The sequence below is a fragment of the Eptatretus burgeri genome, chromosome 10 (genome assembly GCF_056783735.1).
Source record: "Eptatretus burgeri isolate ZD-2024b chromosome 10, Ebu_testis_v1, whole genome shotgun sequence".
NCBI lineage: Eukaryota > Metazoa > Chordata > Myxini > Myxiniformes > Myxinidae > Eptatretus > Eptatretus burgeri.
This window is the reverse complement of record NC_140970.1, coordinates 53,777,198-53,794,697: the sequence shown is the minus strand read 5'-3', so window position 1 is coordinate 53,794,697 and position 17,500 is coordinate 53,777,198. Positions and strand designations below refer to the sequence as shown.

The window sequence follows — 17,500 nt, the reverse complement described above, 5'->3', positions numbered from 1 at the left end:
ACCCATTATCTATCTATAGAAAAATGAAAAGCACGGTCGGTGAGGCGGTGAAGCCATGAAGCCGTCCTTCAGTCTGTGAAGATTATATGCCCATTAATCATGTCCCATTTGCACGTTAATTCCCGAAGACCCTTAAGACCCAAAAGTCCCTGAAGACCCAAAAGTCACCAAAGAACCCAAAAGACCCTGAAGACCCCCAAGGTCCAAAGGACCTGAAGACCCAAAAGTCCCAAAAGACTCTGAAGACCCAAAAAATCCCTGAAGACCCTTTAGATGCCTCTTTATCCCTTAGGCACTCATTTATCCCTCAACACCATTTATATTAGACCTCTTCCACACCCTTCAGACAGATTAGACAGCTTAGACCCTTGACCATTAAGACCACCTGGACCTTCTGAGATCACAAATAAATTTCAAATAAATATAATATCGCCAATATTACTAATAAATTTGAAGAAAATAAATGTTTGCATGATGGATTTGTGTAAATCATGACAACACAGCAAATGTACGACATCAATCCCTGCAATGACGTGTGGGGAGTCTCGTGTGGCGAGCCGATCCACACTAGGTGTCCTTAATAAATGCAACATTTATATTATCTTTTGTATTTGTGGCCATATCCTTTTCATATTCACTTTTGGCTTGCCTCGTTATTTTCTGAACTCTTCTTTGTTTGCTCCGATACTAATTGGAGTGTAACTCCAGTCTTGTTTTATACCTAATATATGCCTCTGCTCATCCTTAAGAGTACATCGTACCTCCCCTCGAAGCCACCCTGGTCTTTTTTTTTGGCCTCAAGCTTCACACTTCACTGGAATATACTTCGTTTGAACACCGCACATTTGCTCCTTGAAGGTTTCCCATTTCTCTGTTATCTTGTCCAAATTTGTAGCATCCAACTCTCTCCGCATACCCTCAATATTTATTTTCCTGACATCTAATAGGCTTACTTGACTAATTCAAACTCGAACTCTTAACATAATCCTTGCACACATTGTGTTATTGTCACTTGTCCTCAAATGGTCTCCGACCCCCACTTTTCCTGCCATATTCAGATCCTTACTTAAAATGGGATGATTTAACACTGACCTTCCCCTCACGGATGGACCCATATAGATGATCGATCTACAGCCTGGCATGAGAAGCAATCCTGGACGCGATCTACAAATTGCTCATCTGATCTGCCATTTCCCTGTTGGTGGATCCAGTCTATCCCTGGCAAATTAAAATCACCCCAAAATCAATAGTCTTCCCTTACCACATGCCTCTGAATTATTAATGAACCTCTCTATCCAGATATTCCCTCACACCAGGAGTCCTGTAAAAGCATCCTTTGACTGTGATGCTATCCTTACCTTTGAGATGCACATGCTGAACTGCTGTGCTACCAAAAAGAGATGAAACACTGCAGGCACTCACTCTTGCCCTGTCCACAGACAGGCATTGATTGCTGTAGTTGGCACTGCCAGTGGGAGGATCAATCCCAAAACAAACACCCAGATGCCACATAACCCAAAGGCTCCTTAATTGATCGGTGTCCAACCGGAAGGCAGATGTCGGTAGTCCAAACTTTCATTTGTTAAAGCACAAGTGATATACATAGAACAGCAGCACAGCATGATACACAATAACAATGAAACTTCTGACTGCCTTTTCTTCTTTCCTTCACCTTTCTCTTCCTATCCTTACCATTTATATATGCACAGAGCAAGAACATTTGGTATAGCGCCTCCCTCTATAAACTCGTCATAATTATGACATGGTTCTGCATCCAGAAATAATCAAACATTTCCTGAACTTTCATGATCTTTCCACACAGCTTAAAGTCTAACTACAATTTTATATATTATCACCTTTTTACTCTACTCAGCTTTTAGAATAAGCATATCACCTCAAGAAACATGACAAATTCGTAATTATATACATCCATCCATCCATCCATTGGGACCATGCTCTGTGCAAAGCGTTGGTGCTGCCTAAGCAGTCTCCTTGACTATTGGGCACAATCCTGGACGGGTTGCCACTCCGACACAGGATACCAGTATGCTGGCACTCATTTTGCCAACCTTAGAAGGTTGACAGGCTGAGTCAACTCCACCTGGTATGAATTCAACAGCCGAGTGGGATTTGAACCCTAACCATTAAGCCAACACCAGACATATAATTATATGACAAACATTTAGTTCCATAAAGAAATAGAACGGCCACTTGGTAGAGTGCATACCTCCACCAGGCTGATTAGTTAACGTTTTTTATACCACTGATAGGCCGGATCTGGATTCGGACCTGAACTAAAATCGAATCAGCTTGTTCTTGTCACCAAACAAACTCATCCGCCAAGTTTCGTCCGAATCCATCCACAACTTTTTGAGATATCGTGCTATATATCGTTTTAGCCATATCAATGCTGAAAAATCACTTTAAAAATTCTCGGATCCAGTTTCGGATCTTCTCCAAAATCGAATCAATTCTTCCTTGTTACATACCCAACCCGCCCACCAAGTTTTGTCCGATTCCGTCCGCAACTTCTTCAGAAATTCTGCTATACGTCGTTTTTGGCCCTTTGTCTCAATAGTGAAAAATCACTTTTAAAATTCTGCGATCCAGATCCGGATCTGTATCTTCACCAAAATCTAATCATTTCGTCCGTGTCACACAAGCTCTCCACAAAATTTGGTCCAAATCCGTCCCCAACTTTTTGAGATATCATTTTCACAAACAGACAGACAGGGGTGAAAACAACTTCCATCCACCTTCGGCGGCGGAGGTAATCACGAGTATAGAAGTGTTGCCATCACACTGAGCCAACACATCATCTAACAGTCACTCATGAGGAATTTGTGACAGAGGACATTATATTGTGTTTATTTTTCCTTGGCCTTCAGTATTTCTGCATCTCAATGCCATGGCATGCATTTCATCAAACTCAATCGCTTAGATGAATCAAGTAGGCTCGCCGTTATTTTATGAGTATATCGTTGGCAAAAGCTGCATTTTGAAAATGTCCCTTCTTCCGAATTATTCATGAAGAAGTGATTTCAAAATGGTTGTCGATTACCTGGTTTATTCCCTGCACATTTTCATGAACGAGCTAATCGTGCCATTTTGAGGAGTCGGGGCATGGATAAAAGCTTTCTATATTATAGGAGGATGGAAAAAATTGATTTTTTCTTAAATATACTATAATTTATAATCTGTTTTTTTAAGTTATTAACGTTACTTGGAGTTACACTACTCCCCCTCCCTCCCTCACACACCCTTTCTAATCTTCCTCTTCTCTCTCCCCTCCCTCGCCAGTGTGCACATGTAAGATCGAAATGGTTGCAAAATTACAATTCCACTTTTATTTTGAAAAGGCATTTCTAACTATTACTTACGAAAGGCTATCGTTCTTTGCTTCATTTTGTTTGGTTGTCTTTTTATTTACAACTGTAAATGCTATTTTCACAAGGAACTAATTTTATGTAAAAGTAAAATAACTTTTTGTTGTCTTTGTTTCTGCAGGAATTGGCCGTCTGATTACAGAGTGTCGACGAACCCCCATCATTTTACCATTCTGGCACGTTGGTAAGTTTATAAGATGTTTCTGTGCAGATTCACTTTTTTGATGCATCGTGATCAGCATCTGTGACTCTTTAGATTTGATACAAGTCCAAATTTCGCTTGGCACCAGTTTCGGAAAGCATCACAAACACAGTGGTCCTGAGCTGAGGCTAGTCCATCTTCACATAGGTCATAAACCAAGCGGCTTCCTTTATACAAGAATACTGCATTTATGTAGAGGAGAAGGCCATATGCCCCATCATGTCTGTGTCATACATATATATATATATATATATATATATATATATATATATATATATATATATATATATATATATATATATATATATATATATATAATATCCAAATCTGTTCATAATATGATAGGCTACTAGTGTGCCAAATTTGGTGCTTTCCTCATAAAATGCACAATTGTTATGCTCTATTTAGCGAAGTTGCCCCACTATAATATATATATATATACATATACATATATACAAAAAACATGTACATATATATATTGTTGCGGGCCGGCGGGGTCGGGTGAGAAGACCACTAGGTGGGGGAAGCTATGTCGATTCCCACGAGACCCCGGAATTGTAGGCCGTCGCTCACGGATAATTCCGTGACGCGGCGGGTCGCTTAACCGACCGCGGACGCCAATAACTCAACCGCGTGACCTAGGGTCCTACCGCCTATGGAATCGGGTTACCTAATTAACTACGCGGTTTAACCACCGGGGAACCACACCCTTGGTACGCCTTGTCCGAACTGGATCACTCTACCAGATCGGATCACCTTTCCAGATTGGATGCAGCCGAGCGACACTGCCAAGGACGTACCGGCAAGAGGAACGGACCATTGGTTATAAAGACCCAACTAAACCTGGATTCGGACCATGCTGGACCAATGAGGGAAAAGACAAAGACGAGCTGGGAACATTTCTACAACAATTATTTATTTACAGCAAGCGAGGAAAAGCATGTGGCAAAACAAAGGTTTATTGGGTATGTAACGCAGGCAAAGAGGAGGAGGGGTGTGGGGGGGGGGGTGCAACAATTATACAAGCAACTTACAAAAGCAGACACAGTGCAGACTTGACACAAGATTATTCACAGTAACAACAATAAAAGATCTTCCACAGGCTTACTTAACAGACAGGCACCAGCACACTCAGACAGACACACACACCCACACACAGAAAAAGAAGAAACCCAAATGTGAAAAAGGGACTTTTGCAGCCAGGGAGGGAGGGGGTTGAGGTTATAGTTTTCGGTACCTGGGTGTTTCGGGTGAGGGGAATGTCCGTGGTGCGGTACCCGACAATAGTCACGTCGTTCTGGCCATAGCCGCACGTGTGGAGATCTTGTCCTTGAGGAGGAGCTTGAATGTAGAAGGGAGAAGTCCAGAAGGCGAGGGTGGAGCAGTCGGCGGGAACAGGCAGGATGCTTGGTCGAGAAGCAGGAGGCAAGGTCGTGTGGGCGGAGACAAGGAACAGAAGGCGGGCCGTCGAGGTGAGATGTGGGCCGAGTCAAGTAGCAGGAACACTCCATCTGAAGACACCCACGCCGAACACACACAACAACCCTCACGGAGGACTTCTCTGTGTTTTATAGAGCCTGGAGGTCGGGGGAGGGGCCATGCTGAATCTGACGTCAATACCTGAGTCGGCATTCCGACTGGCCCCGACCCCCCCCCCCATGTGGTCCTCCATCCTGGGCCGGGTTTCGGCCAGACGCCGGTATAGCCCGCCCACCTGGGTGCAAAAGCGTACATGACACGCCGCACACCTCTGGCCTCGGGTGGACGGTGGAAGCTCAAAGCGCTAGTCTACTCCATAGTGCACGTTGCGATTTTGCCTCAGAAGTGATCGTTGGGGAGGGTACCGGGGTTGCCACGCTGTGGTAAGCGAGACGAGGGGCAAGCGAGGCAGATTAACCTCAGAAAAGAAAAGGTGGGAATAAAATAAAAGGGAAAAATGATTTAATAATCCTAACGAATATCCCATCGCAACGCACTCACTTGTCCTCCCACGACACAAAAGAAAGGGGTCTATCTGCACATATATTAATGGCATAACTGTCTTGGGACAACTATCTGTTATATGCATGTGGTTCCGAGAACCGCAACAATATATATATATATATATATATATATATATATATATATATATATATATATATATATATATATATATATATATATATATATACATCACTCCTCCGATCTCTATTGGACATACAGTAGTTCTACAACAAAGCGTCGCCTCCAACCCAGAGGCCTCGGCCAAGCGACTCTGCCAAACAGACAATGATTACATGGTCAACATCAGTTAAACATCAAACAGGGATGCCTATCCGGATTTCTGGCTTGTTTGCCCTCATCAGGACGGTTATTGTTTGCAGATTATGTGCAGTTTTACTGTGTGAGGTATAATCCATGGCGATGCTCACCACAAGTCAAGAGATGCATCTGATGTTTAAACATTGAATGTGGTCATCATTGGTTAGATATTTATCGGTATGCCATCCTGATGAGGGCAAATATGCTCCAAATCCGGATATGTATATGTATATGTATGTATATATATATATATATATATATATATATATATATATATATATATATATATATATATATATATATATATATATATATCTTCTTCTTTCGGCTGCTCCCGTTAGGGGTCGCCACAGCGGATCATCCGTATGATCCGCATAGTGATTTGGCACATGTTTTACGCCGGATGCCCTTCCTGACGCAACCCTGGTCGCCTCTTACGACACAGGGATATGGTACACCTATTTTAACCGGGGTATACACCGGGCCAGTACACTGGTACTCATTTCGCCGACCTCGGAAGGATGACAGGCTGAGTCAACCCCCTGGTGTATTAATTCAGTGGCCCAACGGGGCTTGAACTCAGGACCTTTTGGATCCCAAGCCGCTGCCCTAACCACTGCGCCAACACCAGGATATTAGATATATATATATATATATATATATATATATATATATATATATATATATATATATATATATATATATATATATATATATATATATATATATATATATATATATATATATATCTTACATCTATTACATCTATTACATCTATTACAAATCCAATTCTTACCATTGACATCATCCAAGTCAACATTCATATTCCTTTACAATTAGCTTACGTATCGCCTTTACCCTGTGGACAGGGAAAAGTAGAGTTCAGTGGCACACAATTGACCTTCATATTTCAAGAGATAATTTCATTTGGTTGTTCCCTACTGCTGCTTTTTCACACTGCACCTGCTAATACTATTTTTATGTTGAACTTTACATGTCCATTCTGTTCTTTAGGGATGGATGAAGTGTTGCCAAACGAGTCTCCATATTATCCACGGCGTGGAAAGGTCAGTCTATTCTAACTTGCTGTTCACCATCTTCTGACTTGTCTATCAATGCTACTTACACTTCATCTGCTGTCTGCTCACTCTATGTCCACTGCCTGCTGATGCAATGTCCCTTTTGCTCTCACTGGCCATTCGATTCCCCCTCACTTGTCATCCACTGCCTTCCAAGACACGCGTGCGCGCACGCACACACACACTGGCGACGAGACGCAAGTGCCTCATCTCACTGTCTCTCACTGCTCTCTCCACCCCCCGCCCACCCCCCTCCACCGCCTCCTCCCCCCCCCCACCCACCACTCAAGTCTTTCGGTGGTGATTACAAGGCCTCAATATTGGCGTTGAAAGGAGGGAGAAGCAAAATGAAATGCTCTCGAAGCGAAGCTAGCAATGTGAATGAGGGGGAGACGCTCGCTGTGATGCGGAGGCATGGGCTGTGGCGAGGAATGCGCAATTTTGAGGTCTGCATGCTTTCATGATGACCTTTCTCAGCTGGTTATGTCTCCAGCAGATCGCATGGAGGCCTGGATGTAGGAGATGAGAGTGAGGAGGGCGGTCGTAGCCAGAGAGGAGAGACTTGGTGGGGCGTGAAGCAGTGGATCGCCGCAAGGCTCATCCAGCTTTGTGGATCGGGGAGGAACTCTGCGATTGATCGCTTTTCTGACAGACTGGATGTTTTAGCACCGGATGTTTTTCATTCTGGCAGCAGATGCTGCTCGTTTTGTAGGCCATGAGGCAAGAGGGAGGTAAGCCCTTCATGATGATGATGATGCTGCTCTCGCTCTGGTTGTCAAATGGCCCGCACGGCGAATCCCGGAGGGGGAAACCCTCACTGGAGTGCCAGGAGGGATGGGGCACTCGGGAGAGACAAATAGTGTGTTGGAAAAAAAAAAAAACTCGAATAAAGGGACACAGATCCCTAACAGGTGAAGTCATAATGTGCACTGAAGAGTATAATGACTGCACTGAGACAAGCTGGAAAGTTGCTACCTCAGAGGAAAAATAAGGCTCCAGAAAAGAAGCTGTTTTCTTCTTTTTTATTTTTATAAAAATGGTCTCGGCTCATGGAAGAGCGAGGACACAGAACATCACAAAGGGAACAGTATGAGAAAGGGGAAATGCCAATAGCAGGGCAGAGGAAGAACGTAAGCGGAGACGGACAAATAAATGACGCAGAGTACCGTTGAGTCAGAGGGAATGCAAGGGGTAGACAACATAGATACATGAGCAATTTTTTGGGAGGGGTGGGGGTTGTTTAACATGTCTATAAAAGATAATGGCTTGGGGTTGGGGGATGACCTGAGATGGTGATGAACAGCTGTCTTGAAGACCCAGGGGAAAGATTGACATCGAAGACGGTGTGGAAGGCAAATCGACAGGCGGAAAAAGAGAGGAATAAATGAGTAGAGGTGAGCAGTGGTTCTGCATTTAGGCAGTTTCAAGAGGAAGGGGTTGCTGGTGGACCACGTTCATCCTGCAGATACTTGAGGGGGACAAAGCACGGAGAGGGCAGAGGCAGACGATGCAAGACCAGAATGAGGTGGAAAAAGACAGAGACCACCAACCTGTCGGCGATGCCGAAGTGATTGGCCCATTGACTCGGCTTCATTGCGAGAGATTCCAATGATCTTGAAAGCCTTGGTTTCCATGACGTCAAGCTAAGCAAGATGTGAAGCAGGGGAGCCAGCCCAGAGAGGAGAGCAGCACTCCATCAAGCTGAGGATGAAAGCCTTGAAGGTAGATCGGAGCTCAGGTATGCCATGGAAAGACTTTGATGAAGGATGACCATTCGGCGTCTGACTGGTGGCCAACTTTGAAATGTGGCTTGCCCAAGAGGGACCAGGGATGAGAGTGAGACCCAAGAGTTTGAGTGACTGAACCTCTTCAAAACAGATGTTGAGCAAGTAGATGGGAGGTTTTGCAGAACAGTCCTTTTGGAGAGGGAGAGAGAGAGAGTAAGTGTGGGGGATTTCTCAGGAGTGAAAGATATGTTCCAAGTGTTTGACCAATTTGTGATTTAATCAAGGTCTGAGGAGAGGGAAGAGGCTGCTGCCTGTCTGTGAGAAGGATGAGCGATGCCACACAAGAGAGTGGAGTTATCAGCAAAAATATGAAGAGGATTTTCCAGGGAGTCAGTATGATCATTGATGAAGATTAGGAATAGGATGGCGCATATAACACTGCCTTGGGGCACTCTGGCCTTGACAGAGAGAGAGGAGACGAAAGGGTTCCGTTGAGAGCCACAGGTTGGCTCCGAGAGTGGAGGAAGTCAGTAATCCAAGTGTAGAGTTGGCCTTGCATGGATTCCATAGGCAGACAGTTGGAGAACAGGGCAGGATGCCAGACTGTATCAAAAGCTTAAGATGTGTCCAGAGAGACGGCCCTGATCTCCTGACTAATATTAAGAGCCTCCATCCATTGTTGGGAGAGTAGAAGCAGCATCTCCAAGAGAGAGTGACCCAGTCTGAATCTGAATTGATGATCTGAGATGAGGCTTAAATCAAGCTTAAAGAAAGAAAGCTGGAGTGTAGAGGATAAGGAAACCACCCTTCACTGCATGGTGTATTCTATGCATGAACAGTGAGGGATATGTGATAGGGGGGGATAGGATTTATGGACCAACTGAAGAAAACAAAATTGGCCATCAGGATGGAGATGATTCCACTTCATAAATTTGAAAGGATTGCAACAACAATCCATAGATACATGGAAAAGAATAGAATAGAGGAAATAACAGCTGGGGCCAGAGAACAAGTTGCAACATGAGGACGATGGCATCCGAAGGCTCGCTGTAGGGGGGAGGGGTGGTGGAGAGGGTAGTGGAGAGAGGTATGGTGGGGACTTGGTTGTGGTGACACGGGAAAGGGCTAAGTAGCGAAGCCGGAGCTCGAAACACGACGTAGCACTGGAAGCCCAGTGGCAGAGATGATGTGTGATGTAGGGAGGGATGCAAGCCCACCCTGGGGAGGGGGGTGCAGATCCAGCCGGCTGCCATGAACGAGGTGACACCTTCACAGATGGAGGGGATGAAAACGAGAGCGGCGGATGATAATGAGTGGAAAGAAGAAGGATAACAACAAAATGGAGGCGAGAAAGAAGACTGGGATGATAAAGAGCAGCATAGATCGGAAAGAAGACCTGGCCAACAAAGTAGAAGGGATAAGTTTGACCCCACTCAGTGACAGACCACAACTCTATTGCATAGAAAACAACAAACGGATGAAAATGCCAGTTAGGAGAACCAACTGATCGATTAGTGATATTAAACCAAAGGAGGAAATCAATTCTGTTTGCTTTGCAGCGACACTGCTCATTCAAGAAAAAGTAATGGCAAACAACATCGCAAGAAGAACAGAGCAGGCCTCACAAAAATAATCCAAACACCACACCGTGGAAACAGAGATGAGAGACACAGATAAAACAAATGAGAAAGGAAATGGGACAAATACAACTATTAACGAGAGGAAACCGATGTCCAAAGCAAAAGAAAAGAATCCAAAAAATAAATGAACAAATAAAAGAAAATCAAAAGACAAAGACGGAGAGTTCATGTGTACTGAAAACAAACTCAAAATAGAAGTGATAGAAAGCAAGGAAGATTTTAAAAAACGACAACGGGAGAAGGCAAAACCAAATGTTTGAAAATAACCCGAAAAGATTATACCGTGATCTCAGGAAACAAAAGCAAAATGTATCAAACCTCCCTTAAAAAGATAAACTGCAAGATTTATTATGGAAAGGAAAGTATGAATATACTAAAGAACACAACAAGGAGGCGAATGATTCTGAAAATTGGGGGGGGGGGGGGGGGTGGGGAAGCAACATGTCAGGGAAATAATCCCAGTGATCATTGATGAACAAAAAAAAAATTTAAATAGTAAAAAATGCCAAACTTTAAAAGCCCAGGTCTGGATGGAATTCCAAACTCCTGGCAAACAAGCAACTACGTGCAATCCACAATCACCTTGCTCGAGCATTCAACAAACTCAAGAGAGGAAAAGGTAATGGATGAGCGACTCACAGAATTTTCGTCACTTTTCCATCACTCACAGAATTCCCGTCAGTGACTCACAGTCACAGCATGAGTGATCGACACATTCTTCATCCCAAGATCTGAAGAAACCCAACTTCCTCACAAATGTAGACCGATAGCATGTCGACCGAAACATAACAAACTTCGAAAGGGAATCATCATAGAAATTATGTTCCACCACCACTGTGGCTTCTGATTGCATAATTTCTGGGAGGTGTGGCGATGCCACCGATACAGTTCCACCTTTAAATTTTGGAAATAATTTGGGATTTCACTTCGGTGCTAATGCTGGGAGATGCGTCCCCAGCTGTGTGCCTCGATCTGAGGAATGACGCACATTGAGGCAACGCCCTGCCTGTGAAATACTTGGGTGAGAGTTCAGTCAGGTCGAGAATCTATGCCTGGCTGGACAGCTCAAAGGTGAGCGAGTTACCGCTGAGCTATTTTCCAAAGTTGATAATGTGAAATGGACATTGTGCGATTCTGCGATTGTACCATGTACGGTATGAGTATTATCTCGTCGAACAACTTGTGGTTTCAAAATTACGTTGTGATATTGTTGGAGTGAATTTAATTTTAAAACAAAAATAGTCAATTAAGAAAACATTACAAAATCGAAGGGAATAAAAAACAAATGTGAAGGGATCGCACACCACCCCCAACTTAAAGAGCCAATCGGACACGTGCTCGATGTGCGTCCCATGACCGACACCAACTGCACACTTGTGTAGATTGGTCCAACCTCTTCAGGTGTGGCCGTTGCCCCAGAAACGTAAGAATAAAGAACCAGAACAAGAAACTGAACACACAGCAGGATTTGCAGTCGAGCAATGGAGTACTTTCGAACAGGATAATGTTAATTTTGCACATTAGACTTTGAATGCGTTCCTTCTACACATTTTGCATAAATATGGCTGTCCCACTTCGTGACGTAACAGTGCTCATGCGATTATTCTTTCTCTGCAGAGAGTAACGGTGCTGATCGGAAAACCCTTCACTGTTCAACCCCTCCTTGCACACCTCAAACAGGAAAACTTTTCTCAGGTGGGTGTGCATAACCCCGATGCTTTTTGATCTGTATTTTTGCGCATCCTGATATATAATGGTCCTTGTTATAAATGTATCGTTTTAATGTAATTTTTATTTTTGTAAAAGTCATTTTTCAATGTTTAAAAGTTAACTATTATTATTTTTTTTAATGACATCACATTGTCGCCTTATTTACACGACAATGCAGAATCTTCCAGATGGATTTTTCAGCCGAGCCCAGCTGGAATAACATGAACACCCATGATTGTAAACAAACTTTATTTTAACAATCTACGATACGAACACAATCGAATGTACTACGTATGTTGTTATCTGGTAGCATGTCCTTTAGCATCATACAGTATTTGAACCCATTAAGGAAACAATAGAACCGTATTTCCTCCAATTAACACCTGAGTTTATTTTTTCGATCCTGTCCTCGGAGGGGCGCTTATTGGAGGGGGCAGCCTATATCTGTGGTGGTTTGAAAATTTTGCATCTTAAGCCAACTTCTTTCTTTTCACAATGAAATCTTTTTTTGTATGTATGCAAAATCAAGGCTTGTGGAAGAGCTGGAACACCAAACAGATCAGGACACAACAGCGCAAAAGGAACAGCAGAAATAGAGTTGGGGGGGGGGGCACAAACAGCAGAGCCAAGGGACAAAATAGATGAGTTTGGGTGCGTTAAGAAAGCACTTCGCACAATGGAGGATGCCAAGTCAGCGACTGACCTTGGAGGCCAACTTTGACATGTGCTTTGTCCAAGAAAGATCATGGCTGATAGTGAAACCCAAGAGTTTGAGTGACGGAAATTATTTGAGAGGATTGTTAAGAAAGTAGACATGAGGGTTTGTCATATGGTCCTTTTAGAGAGACATAGTGAGTGTGTGGGATTTATCAGGATTGAAAGACATGTTCCAAGTGTTTCACCAGCTTGTGATTTTTGTCAAGGTCTGAAGAGAGGGAAAAGGCTGCTAACTGTCTGTCTGAAGGATGAGGGATGTCATGGCAGAGGGTGGAATTATAATCAGCAAGGAGAGAAAGAGGATTTTCCAGAGAGTCGGAGAGATCATTAATGAAGATCAGGAATAGGGCCCAGAACACTGCCTTGGGGAACTCCAACCTTGACAGGGAGAGATGAAAGGATAATAACAATAACAACTAGAAAGACACTCGGTAGAGCGCATACCTCCACCACGCACTGCCTGATCCACGAGAACATATCGGGCCCGATACATTTTTGAAATATCATGCTATACTGTACTATATTGCTTTTAGCCGGATCTCTCAATGGTGAAGAATTACTTTGAAGTTATCAGATCTGGATCCGGATTCAGATCTTCAACAAAATTGAATCAATTCTTCCTTGTCACACACCCAACATGACCACCAAGTTTCATCCGAATCCGTCCACAACTATTTGACATATCCTGCTGTATATAGTTTTTGGCCCGATCTCTCAATGGTGAAGAATCACTTTAAAAATTCTCGTATCCGGATCCGGATCTTCACCAAAATCTAATCAGTTCGTCCTTGTTACACACCCAACCCGTCCACAAAATTTCATCCAGATCTGTCTGCAACTTTTTTGAGATATCCTGCACACAAACAAACATAACCTCCTTCACTTTCGGTGGTGGAGATAATCATACAAATAACAATAATAATGATACCAATAATAATAATAATAATAATAAAGGATTCTGTCAGCGGGCTTGGGATCCGAAGGTCCTGAGTTCAAATCCCACTCAGTCGTTGAATTCATACCAGGTGGGGTTGACTCAGCCTGTCAACCTTCCGAGGTCATCAAAATGAGTGCCAGCTTGCTGGTATCCTGTATCGGAGTGGCGGTCTGTCCAGGATTGTGCCCAATAGCCAAGGAGACTGCTTAGGCAGCACCAACGCTCTGCAAAGTGTGGTCCCAATTGATTGATGGGGCAAATATAACTTGTGCCATGGCTAGTAATCCCCCATGTCTCCAGCAGGGGTCAGTAAACCACCTCCATTGTGCCATGTGCATTGGTGAAAATCGTGTCATCCCCCCTGTTTGGGGGGGGGGGTAGTATGCCCGTGAGCTGACCCTCCCAGCACATATGCAAGGTACTCCCAGCACATATGCAAAATTTGGTGGAGATTGGCCCAGCCATGTTTTTTTCTTTAATTTTTCATATGTACGTACAGAGAATTGCCTTATTTTATATCGTAGGGTGTGGAGTTTTGTTGCAGCTCTTGCATATCGATTGGCAGAGACCGGCTTTTCCATACCTCTCAGTCCATATGTTCTCTGTTGTATTTGATGGTGTTCATGTCAGGACTCTCTGATGCCCAGACCAGAACACAAACAGTATATTATGGATTTGGTGCCTTCACAGGTTCAAGCACCACTTGATGCCAAAAGACATGCCATCAGATACTAATATACATAGTCCAATTGATTGCGTCCATATCACAGATTGTGAAAATTTAGTTTTTTGTTTTTCCAATCAGTGGTGTTCATTTTATTCTGGAAGGGCACTAAAGCAGCATGTCGTGGATTACAAGTATTGCGAGCATGCCGTTTGTGTCACTTTTATAAAAAAAACGCCTCTTATAAACAAGACTAAGCCCGGTGTTGGCTTAACGGTTAAGGTGGCTGGCTTGAGATGATAGGGCCTTGAGTTTGAGCTCCTTCCTGTTCATGCCGTTAATTAATGCCAGGTGGGTTAACTAGCCTGTCACCTTTCCCAGGTCGACAAAATGAGTACCAACTTACTGGTAATAGGGGCACTGCATGAGCAGCACAGCCACATTTTCAGAAATGATGCAACCAGCTGCCACACGATGCATACAAAACAACAACACAAACAAGACCACCAGAGTTTGCCGCATCACACGAGAGAAAAGAAATTACGGAAGATTTGAATATTTTCCAGCTGTAATTGATGTCTTGCACACGTATAGCCCTTCACACCTCCGACCTTGGAAGATACTCGACTCTCAAAAAAAAAAATTCTATTAACTAACTGACTCTTCAAAAAAAGTTGCTCCCATCTGAAACTTTAAAAAAACAAAACGTACAAACGATTGCTCAACAAAACAGAAGGTGTATCAAATTCCCCCATTCCAAACACCTTTGGTTATGCACGGTGTTTGTGAAATTTTTAAATGACCAGGTGATGCAGGGCGACAGTGCAAAGTTCTTCTGCAAACAGCCAGACCTTCATTATTTATACCTCTCTTGACACCATCTTGGAAGCTATTCAAGTTATGATGACAGTGCATTTACGCGTGAATGCAAACGTGAAAGAATAAAAATAACTTTTCAATTAATGAGTTTTTTATTGGACCTTTTATTGGATATATTTCACTTGTAAAGTGAAAAGCCAATTTTCACTTTACAAGTGCTAACATGTGATGTTGTCATAAAGTGTCCGGAGTAAGCGAAGCCTTTCCGAAATTGTAACTGTGATTTGTTCGTCAATCTTTCCCCATCAACACCTACAGGCATGTTTTGTCAAGCCTCATAAGTCTGCCCAATCTGCCAATGGTTCCTTAGTGTGTGCGCGTCAAGAAATGTGTTTTATTCGTATAACGCTGCTGAATGTGCTAATTCGCCGCAATCGCAGCTCCAAAGGCAATTTAACAGATTTTCCACATGTAAAATCATCAATTGGGGGCCATTGACGGCAGACCAAGTCTCAACAACGTCTGCAAATTCCAAGGTTACGAGTCGTGCTGTTACCCTGCCATTATGAGTTGGATAAAAGAAAATGGCCAGACCATAACATTGATCAGAGCTCTTTTACATGAACTGAGCTGGATGTTGTTGAGTATTTTAACATTCGTTTCATTCGTTTGATGTCATTTTGTGAGGTGTTGAGCCTAAGATAACAGGCTGTTCTTCCTTTGGGTGTTATAAACGATAAACCGTCTCTCCAAATCCAGGCATCGTCGTCTGCCACAAGTACCTGGATAGTACCGTTCATGGGTTTTGCACAATATAGGTAGCCCAATATATACCTAATCTTTGGAGTAATATATAGATGTTGTCTGCTTGAGGAAAATCTGCCATTTAGTTGTACCAAGTAGCATCGAAGAGCTGACCTCTGTTGTACCTCAAATACATTGTCGTATCAAGTGGCGTGCATGCGTCAGACCGAGATGTAAGTCAAGATGTCCTTTCTGAGAGACACGGTAAGACGGTGTCTAGTTTGTCTTGAAAGTCCTATTTCGTCTTTTTTTTTCTTTCATATACGGAGTCGAGCCTCGTGGTGGAGCAAGAACACAGAATGGACGAGGACATAACAGACGGAAAAGAACGGTGGAAAGAAGAGAGGTGGGGGAGAAGGGAAGCACACTAATAGCAGGGCAGAGGGACAAAAAAAAGAGGGAGACTTGGAGGAAGATGGGATAATGGGGAGAATGAGAGCAAGGCTATGCAGAGTAGGACATGGGGTGAACAAGCTGGGTACAGGCACAAACTGTCAATCACAGAAGTGGAAGGGAAAAGTGGGGTGGGGGTGGTCTGGTTGTTCCTCATCCATAAGCATTTACAGGAACCTCCAACGTACACCGAACAGATACCTCTGACAAGTGATTTGACAATGAACAAATCAAGTACCTCCAATGTAATCCAAGCATACTAGTGATCTATTAAGGGGATATGTTTATCACCGAGGGACATTATGTGGAGGAATACATCACCTTGAGGTACATCCAGTGCATTCTTGTCCAAAGTTCTAGCTTTGGAGGTTGGCAATCGATGAGGTTTCGATGGACTGTCTGCCCCTGTTATAAAGAAAAGAGCAGAAGTAACGAGCAAAGTGGTAAAGATTGTCGATGAAGCACATTAGTTTTAGCCACTGCTTCAGCATTTCCATGGACGAGTTTATCTTCCAGCACAATTGAACACGTCTCCGCCCCGTATGTATACAAGAGGTCTGACAATAAAGTTCCAAGATTAAAGCAATTGAAAATTTTATTGTAAACGTACCAATTATGTTTAGTGGTCGTCGCCTTCAAAGTAATCTCCCTGGGAATATATACACGCTTGCCAACATTACCGCCATGCTTCAAAGCACCCTTGGAAGTCGTCTGAAAGGCCATTTAGCTCATTGGTCACGGCTCTCTCGATCTCCTCTATTGATGCAAAATGAGTTCCTTTCATTGGAGTTTTCAGTCTTGGAAACAAGAAAAAAAATCTCATGGAGCTAAGTCGGTAGAGTAGGGAGGATATTTCATCACAGTGATTTGTTTGTCTGCTAAGAATTTCCTTACAGAAAGTGCCTTGTGTGCAGGAGCGTTGTCGTGATGGAGAAGCCACTTGTTCGGCGTGAGCTCTGGTCTGACACGCAAAACATGTTTTCTCAAACTAAACAAAGCTTCCCGGTAAAATGCTGGGTTCACTGTTTGTCCTGAAGGAACAAACTCCTTGTGGACAATCCCTTTGATGTCGTAAAAACAAATCAGCATCGTTTTGACTTTGACATACGAGCTTGTTTTGG

General features: G+C 43.3%; 1 protein-coding gene across 12 annotated transcripts in view; it reads left to right on the top strand.

Annotated features, from left to right (window-relative positions):
• TAFAZZIN (tafazzin, phospholipid-lysophospholipid transacylase) overlaps nt 1–17,500 on the top strand; it is a 79,856-nt gene that overhangs the window by 36,872 nt on the left and 25,484 nt on the right. For 4 of the 12 annotated variants that reach the window (XM_085898413.1, XM_085898412.1, XM_085898410.1 and 1 more), the window contains 3 exons: nt 3,508–3,570; nt 6,904–6,956; nt 11,953–12,030. In XM_085898413.1, the coding sequence (XP_085754539.1) occupies nt 3,508–3,570; nt 6,904–6,956; nt 11,953–12,030 (194 nt within the window). Of the gene's footprint in view, nt 1–3,507; nt 3,571–6,903; nt 6,957–11,952; nt 12,031–12,223; nt 12,620–14,744; nt 15,352–15,379; nt 15,782–17,500 lie in introns of those variants that run through there. The other 8 variants (XM_085898411.1, XM_085898419.1, XM_085898418.1 and 5 more) reach the window with 8 other exon arrangements.